A 9,056-nucleotide genomic window follows, 5' to 3' on the forward strand; every position below is an offset into this window, starting at 1 on the left:
CTGGTTATCAGCACTGTACTGCCGTGTCATTCAGGTATTCAGGCAGATGGACAGATGAGGTCTGTGTATCCAGCATGCCTTTCTTCTGCTACAACAGTAAGTTCACTTTATTTGTTGAATGTCTTTATTTGGCATGAATGAGAAATTCTTTTAGCACCTCTTTGTGTCTATTTTTAACATTTAACATTTAACATTAATAATGTTTATATGTTAATTTGATTCTAAATTTATGGGTTAAGATTATTATTATGAATTATTATAAAATATATTATTTAATACTCTAACCACTATCAACCCTAAAAATATGTAGCAGAGTTGCAATAGCAGAGTTGCAACTTGAAAATCCTCCCAAAAAGACTGATTGGACTGATATTATGACCAATTTTCAAAACATGGTGATCATGATGTTTTGTATTAAACATGATAAAGGATAAATACTTGCAATAAAACGGATTTGGTTTTATAACTGCAAAAGTTATTTATTGACCACTGTGTTATTATATATATATATATTTGGATGTATAAGTGAACTGAAATAATAACAAAACTGAAAACCAAGAGACAAAGTACAAAACTGATCATAAAAGAACAATACCCAACAAGTAACACAGAAAGCACAAGGGTTTATACATGTTGGTAATAACTAATAAAGTAAATAAATAAATAAACAAACACCTTGGAACAAAGTGAAAGTGAGATGTTGTGTAGCCAATATACTCACAATATGCTCACATAAAGCAGTGAATAGTAAACACACTCACAAAGCCAAATGCATAAATATAAATAATACATATTTATAATACATATTGGCATATTGCTGATGGCAAAATATTTTCTTTGCTTTACATTTGTCACTCACAGGAACCTGCACACAATCTTCATGTGACCGTTAGTATCACTTTGTGTCTGAGTCCAAGACCTGGTCTGAAGCTCAGAGATACTGCAGAGAGAATTATACTGATCTGGCAACCACTGATAACATGGAAGAAATGAACAGGCTCATTAAAACAGTACGTGCAACTTATTATGGCTCAGCTTGGATTGGTCTTTATGATGATCTAAACAGCTGGAGATGGTCTCTGAATAATGCCATATTAGAGGGAGGATTTAAAAGCTGGTATGTCCAGCAACCAATAAACTCAGGTGGACAGAGTCTATGCGTTTATATGTCATATTCGGAGGGATTATGGAGAGATAGTTTTTGCTCCATAAAACGTCATTTTGTTTGCTATGATGGTAAGAATTTCTGTTGGCTTTCATTCACGTCAATGCAACAACATTTTTGTAACATCATGATATATCACACATTTAACTTGTTCCCCACAGGAAGAGCAAATGCTAATACACGTTATGTGTTGGTTGACCAGATAAAAACCTGGAATGAGGCTCAGAGTTACTGCAGAGAGCATTACACAGACCTCGTCAGTATCAGAAACAGGTTTGAAAACTACAGGGTTCGAGCATTATTTTCATATTTTTACACTCTTTGGATTGGACTGTACAGAACAAGATCTTGGTCTGATCAGAGCAACTCCTCATTCAGCAACTGGAAGACAGAACAGCCGGATAATGCTGGAAACAGTGAATACTGCACTGCAGTCTCATTTAGTGACTCCGGGAAATGGACAGATGAAAAGTGCAGCACTATATTGCCTTTTGTTTGCTACAGAGGTGAGTAGATCATTTAGAGCAAAAACGAATAGGGGGTGCATTATCAGAGGAAAGAATTTCACTACTTGTTCAGTTCGGTTCAGCTCGATTCAGGTTCATTTGTATAGTGCATTTCATAATACATGTTGTTGAAAGCAGCTTTACAGAAATTGATTGTGTCATTGTTACAGTTACTTATCAGCCGGAGATAAGTATGTTAATATCCAGTGGCAGTACAGCTATAATACATCTTGTGTGGTTAACATCATGTATTCAGTAAAGAAGACACAATGACCATGTTAGGCTGCAACTGAATATGTTGGCCACATTCACACCTCAGCAGAATACAGTTATTTGAGTTCTTAATACAATTACACTCACACACAGTACGGTTATTTACGGATGTGACAACCGTATTTTAAAACAAAACTCACACCCGTAAATTTTCAGGACTCACAACTGCATTCTTGGAAAGCTCGCGCTGAGTGAACAGAACAGGACTGGACAACTAGTTGTCTGACATATCATACAGTGCGAGAGAGCCGTTCTGTCGCACAAACGGGCGTCTACCATGTGCTGCGTGCTGTGTGCTTTTGGTAACTTACAGTGACAATTAGCTGTTTTTCATCTGAAAGTTTTATCTCCAGTCTCCACCGGAGCCGCTCCCTCCCTCCCGTCAGTTTTGCTCTCCACTCAAATTTAAAAGCTGCTGTCGGTTAATGATGATTTGATGGATGAACAATTGGACGATTAGACTGTTGTCGTGTCAGAAAGTAATAATACTTTCAGTTTTACGTACATCGCCATCTTTGGTCTGTGTTGCTATGGTTACTTGTAAGGAATAGGAGCTTGACTCCTGTTGTACGTTCATACAGACAATATTTGAAAAGTGACTGTAAGCTGCTGTGTGAACGGGACATTTCGAGACGCGGTTGTAAATGCGGTTGTCAATCCCAAAAACTGACAGTGTGAACGTGGCCCTTAAGTACTTGATTATAGTTTTAACTGTATTGTGTATTTCAGTTTCTGTAATAGGGGTGCGCGGGGCACAAACTAACACGTATTTCCACACAGGCTAGCATAACCAAATTTAATGTATTTACTAGTTGCCATGGCAACACTATACAGAGAAAAAAAGTGTGCCAAAAATCAAAAACCTTTTGTTGATATCGCTGTATATTTATTTTACCATAGTAAAAGTAAATTTCTGGCTGAAGTACTTTTTTTTATTTCAGTTTTTAGTATTCATTTAAAATGAGACAAATCTGCTATTATTTTAATCGCCAATTTGATGTTAATCAGTTTTATTAAAGCACTGAAAAAAAAATTTTGTTGGTTCAGCATGTGGTAACATCTACAATAACTGGTTTTCACTTCCCTTTCTTTTGAGGTAAATAATGAAAAAATGTATACACTGTAATTATGAAACAAAGCCACATATTTGTGCAAGACGAGTGTGAAATTAACGTGGATAAAAAATTATACTCTGAACCCCACATGGATTTACACAAACCGAGAAATTCAAAAAGTGTTAGGTTGTGCCCCGCGCTCCCCTACATTCCGTAATAAGTATTATTTTTATAAGTATGTTTTTAAAATCCTTCCAAAAAGTTTTCATTCAAGATAAACCATAACAAATAATTTGCTTCCCATATCGACAGCCTTAGCATCATCACGCCAGTATTACTTCGTGTCTACGTCTAAGACCTGGACTGAAGCTCAGAGATACTGCAGACAGAATTACACTGATCTGGCAACCATTGATAACATGGAAGAAATTAACAGTCTGATAAACACAGTTAATGGGAGTTACAGCGGCTTAGCTTGGATTGGACTTTATGATGATCTGAACAGCTGGAGATGGTCATTGGAAGACGATGATTTCTATCAGGAAGAAGAGAGAGATTTCAGAAACTGGTATCATGAACCAAACAATCTAGGGGGGAGCGACCTGTGTGTTTACATGAATTTTATTGAAAACTGGATTGATTACCCATGTGACAGTTTATTAAGTTTTGTTTACTATGATGGTAAGATATTCCAATTGAAAAAATATATATACTGTATATACAGGTCCTTTTCAAATAATTATCATATTGTGATAAAGTTCATTATTTTCTGTAATGTACTGATAAAACATTAGACTTTCATATATTTTAGATTCATTACACACAACTGAAGTAGTTTCAAGCCTTTTATTGTTTTAATATTGATGATTTGGGCATACAGCTCATGAAAACCCAAAATTCCTATCTCAAAAAATTAGCATATTTCATCCGACCAATAAAAGAAAAAGTGTTTTTAATACAAAAAAAGTCAACCTTCAAATAATTATGTTCAGTTATGCACTCAATACTTGGTCGGGAATCCTTTTGCAGAAATGACTGCTTCAATGCGCCGTGGCATGGAGGCAATCAGCCTGTGGCACTGCTGAGGTGTTATGGAGGCCCAGGATGCTTCGATAGCGGCCTTAAGCTCATCCAGAGTGTTGGGTCTTGCGTCTCTCAACTTTCTCTTCACAATATCCCACAGATTCTCTATGGGGTTCAGGTCAGGAGAGTTGGCAGGCCAATTGAGCACAGTAATACCATGGTCAGTAAACCATTTACCAGTGGTTTTGGCACTGTGAGCAGGTGCCAGGTCGTGCTGAAAAATGAAATCTTCATCTCCATAAAGCTTTTCAGCAGATGGAAGCATGAAGTGCTCCAAAATCTCCTGATAGCTAGCTGCATTGACCGCAGCTGACATGGCACCCCAGACCATCACTGACTGTGGGTACTTGACACTGGACTTCAGGCATTTTGGCATTTCCCTCTCCCCAGTCTTCCTCCAGACTCTGGCACCTTGATTTCCGAATGACATGCAAAATTTGCTTTCATCCGAAAAATGTACTTTGGACCACTGAGCAACAGTCCAGTGCTGCTTCTCTGTAGCCCAGCCCATGCAACCATTTTGCAATATGCATATGCAATATGTGCACGATATGGATGCAAGATATGGATGGCCAGACAAAGGAAAAATCATTTGACTGAATAAAATTATGATTTATCTTAGAAATGGCCTCTCAGAAATATGTTTTGCTAAATGAGAGAAGGACCTGGACTGGAGCTCAGAGCTACTGCAGAGAGAAGTACACTGACCTGGTCAGTGTGAGAAATGAAGCAGAGCGTCAATGGATAGTGAGCCTTTCACGCATTGATGTATGGATTGGTCTGCACAGAAACAGACTGTGGTCAGATCAGAGCAGCTCTTCATTCACATACTGGCTACCATTAACACAAAGTGATGTTGCACAACCAGATAATGGTTTAAATATCAAAGGACAGACGGGAGTTCAAAGCTGCACAGCTGTGTCTTTACAGCATTTCGGCCAGTGGACAGATGAGCGATGTCTTGCCAGTTTGCCATTCTTTTGTTATAATGGTGAGCTAATACATTCGATGAAGTACAATAACAATTGGCTGTTACACACAAAAGTGTAAATTATTTAATATAAAAAGTATAAATTATGTAAAGTATATGTAAATGTGGTAACATTTTATTTTATTTTGCTAATGGTGGTCTTCTATTCGCTTTCTGGTCAACAGATCCATCAAGTCAACCCAATCATTCAACCCAACCCCAACCCAACCAGGAGTATGGTATATATGTGTAGATCAAATCTGTTTTCAATCCATAATGGATTTTAATAAGTTTCATTATTTTAATGCTAAAGTGTATTAAATTTGTATTCACACATATTACATAGCTATTTACACATATTGTCCTGTTTTCTTTTTTTTTTTTTTTTTTTTTTTTTTTTTATGTTCAGTGATGGGAATGAGAGTGAAAGTTACAAGTGCAGACAATCTGTCAGAGTCTCAGATTGTGGAGCTAATTACACCAGTAAGTAACTCAACAGTCAATATGAATACTTTCTGAACTACACTCACATAATAAAATAAATAAATAAATAAATACATACATACATACATACATAAATGAATAAATAAAGTTTCGAAAAGGGGGCTTTTACTGAATGCCATTGGAGAACCATTTTTGGTTTTCCAAAAAACCTTTCTGTGAAAAGATCTAATAAAACCATGTTTTTCTTTACTGTTAAGATTATTCAAAACTTGTTTTAGATATGAATCAAAATCTGGTAATGAATAATAAGGGAACAGTTTTAAAAAGTTAATTTATTTATTTTTTTTTTCATAGAGACAATAAAAATAACTTTGTGCATTAGAATCACACACCTTTACTGGATAAAAAAAAGAGAGAGAGAAAAGAAAGAAAGAAAGAAAGAAAGAAAGAAAGAAAGAAAGAAAGAAAGAAAGAAAGAAAGAAAGAAAGAAAGAAAGAAAGAAAGAAAGAAAGAAAGAAAGAAACTGACAGGTGAGTTTAATAAAATGTAAATTAAAATATAAAAATCTTCTCAGTTGTTTAACTGAGAACAACTAACTAACAGATAATCAAATCTGCTAATGAGTACACAGCAAAATCCCCAGTGTGGACACATATAAACACTGAAGCAGTGTTGAAGGTAATGAGATAATTAGGTGATTAACAAAGTGATGATTGATCATTATTGAAGACACCTGATGTTAATAAGCAGAATCACCAAAGGAGAACACCAAAATTTTTAAGCAGCTATTATAGTGGTCAATGTTTGCATTAGTTGGGCTCTTGACCCTTAAATCTTTAATACTAGATTTTGTTTGGCTGCTGTATTTAAGTTAAAACAGCCAGACAACCCAAAAGCTCAAGTCACCAAGTGATTATGTTTTAATATATTCATTGTTTGACATAAATCATTTAGAGTCTCATCTCTAAATTCACCTAGGCACACATAGACATCAAGAACCAGCCCATGAATCTCAACAATGGTGACAAACGGCATATTCAGATAAACAGATCAACTCTGAACTCTCATAATTTATTCATGCCGCAATGCATGATGGGAGTCATGGATGAGTTCTGATTGGCTACAACACGCTTTTTGATGGTCACCGTTGTTGTGATTCTCACACTGATTCTTCATGTCTGTGTGTCTAAATTAAGGTAACTTTTTTGTTTTTTATCATCAGTCTGATTATGGCAAAACTGGTTGATCTTTTGTTCAATTTTTTTTTTTTTTTTTTTTGTAATCTGTAAGGAAACTCTATGTCAAATACTCACATCACTATATGATGATTAGGTCAAGCACAATCAATGCCATCTTATTGACTTTTGCTTGCCTGCCTGTTATAACTCAGTAATTGCAGCCAAACAGAACCTAATATTGGTTATTTAAGGGTCAAAAGCCCAAATAATGCAAACACTGACCACTATAATGGTTGCTTAAAAATTTTGGTTTTCTCCTTTGGTGATTCTGCTTATTAACATCAGGTGTCTTCAATAATGATCAATCATCACTTTGTTAATCACCTAATTATCTTGTTAACTTTAACACTGTTTCAGTGTTTATATGTGTCCAAACTCAGGCCACATTTACACATAGCCGGGTATTTAGAGAAACAATTATTTCCTCCCCTCCGTTTTCAATAATAACATTGTGTACACAACATCGTTTTCAAAAAACTTGTCATGTATATCAACCCGCATAAATATGCCGTTGAGCGCCATAATAACTATGCCAAACCTATGGGCGGCAGTATAGGGAAAAGAATAAAGCCATGCAAGCCAATCAAAATCCAAAATAAATAGGGCGCTCACATGACGTTAAGCATTTTCTGGCGCATAATGTGACGTTTGAGAACCTAAAACCCCGTTTCTCCCAGTTGACATGGCAACACATAACCGGCGTTATCAGAAATCTCCACTTTGGCCGGAGTTTTTAGAAATAATCGTTTTCTGTGATAAAAACGGGGTTTTCGTGTAAATGAGAGGCCAAACCGCAGGGAAATATCTGCGTCTTCCCTTCGTGTAAACGGGGCCTCAAAGTGTTAAATTAACACAGGGGATTTTGCTGTGCAGGCTTATAAATCATGCAGAATGAGTTTTTTTTTTTTTGAGAAAGTAAAGGTGTGCACAGTCTCCTGTGAGGGCTAGGTTTAGGTGTAGGGCGATAGAAAATAGGGTTTGTACAGTATAAAAACCATTACGCCTATGGAATGTCCCCATAAAACATGTAAACCCAACATGTGTGTGTGTGTGTGTGTGTGTGTGTGTGTGTTTTGTTTTTTTTCCGGTATTATATACATCAGGGTCTGGGATTAAATAAAAATATTAAATAGATTAAATAAATTTAAATAAAAGATTTTTGTCATAAGAGAAAATAAGGTGAGTTTAATAAAACGTAAATTAAATTATATACAAAAAAATCTCAGTTGTTTAAATGATTAAGGCAATTATCAAAGTTTAATGAAATGTTGTTTAATTTTTAAAACATTTCATTTCCCCTTTTGAGCTGTACACATTATTTATATCCATTATATATACTTCACTTGACACTGCATATAAAATAAATAAATAAATAAATAAATAATGCATTTTCAAGATAAAACTATGCAAAACTGAATATGTTAATGCTGATTAATTTAACTGATCTGACTGGAAAATATATCAGTACATGATTTGTCGTAAAGCTCACATATTTTCAGTTACAAGAGGAGCTGATCAGACTTGGACTTCCCAGCAATGTCAGCATGCATCTGAGAGGTTATCGTAAAATCAATCCCTGAGAGATGGAGACAGCGCTTTGCATTTTCCAGAACAAGTTTAGGCCTTGACACTTAATTGAGCATAAAATTATACTGTAGTCTCTGGTTATGAGTTATGAATCACCTCTAATCTAATTATAAATGATCCAGTTTTATGTCTATTTACCTTTGAAATCAGTGAAGGGTTTTTATCAATACTTATTTTTTTAATGTTGTCAGAATGATGGAAAATTATACTTTACTGATGATTGACTGATGATGACTTTACTTTAATGATACTGTAGTGTCATAGAGCTGTATAGAGACTGAACAATAAATGTCTTTACCCCGCTAGAAATTTGACGTTCCCAGAACGTCCTCAGAACGTCCCCATTGGTGTCAACGACGTCCCCATAACGTTCTGAGATGGTCACAATGTGGAGTTCTTTAAAGGTTTGGGGAACGTTATTTGGAGGACCTTCACAGAACATTCAGGACATTCTTGGGATGTTTAGAGGACCATATTTTACTTGGAAATGTGATGTTCCCCAAACCTTGTCAGAACGTCCACGCTGGTGTCAAGGACGTCACCTAGTAACGTTCCCAGGACGTTCCAAGACGGTCATGATGTGGAGTTCTTTAAAGGGTTAGGGGACATTATTTAGAGGACATTCACAGAACATTCAGGAAGTTAATGGTTCGGATCTATATTTTATAACTTGAGCCAATGAAAAAGTTTTATTAAACCTGGCATGAAAGTATTTTTTTCTTGTTGAAGAAAGT

The 9,056-nt window shown here is 35.7% G+C and overlaps 1 protein-coding gene across 4 annotated transcripts; it reads left to right on the top strand.

Annotated features, from left to right (window-relative positions):
* LOC127162668 (C-type mannose receptor 2) lies at positions 1-9,056 on the top strand. 4 transcript variants are annotated; one of them, XR_007827411.1, is made up of 7 exons: positions 1-96; positions 862-1,236; positions 1,327-1,671; positions 3,312-5,073; positions 5,238-5,291; positions 5,462-5,535; positions 8,235-9,056. XR_007827411.1 is itself a non-coding variant. In XM_051105501.1 (6 exons), exons 2-6 carry the CDS (start codon positions 981-983, stop codon positions 8,313-8,315), a joined length of 810 nt encoding a protein of 269 aa, XP_050961458.1. In that variant the 5' UTR covers positions 1-96; positions 862-980; the 3' UTR covers positions 8,316-9,056. The 4 variants fall into 4 exon arrangements, 2 of the variants coding, with proteins under 2 accessions (XP_050961458.1, XP_050961459.1); XR_007827410.1 differs by lacking the exon at positions 8,235-9,056 and having other exon boundaries at positions 5,462-6,024; XM_051105501.1 differs by lacking the exon at positions 3,312-5,073.

The sequence above is a fragment of the Labeo rohita genome, chromosome 3 (genome assembly GCF_022985175.1).
Source record: "Labeo rohita strain BAU-BD-2019 chromosome 3, IGBB_LRoh.1.0, whole genome shotgun sequence".
Lineage (NCBI taxonomy): Eukaryota > Metazoa > Chordata > Actinopteri > Cypriniformes > Cyprinidae > Labeo > Labeo rohita.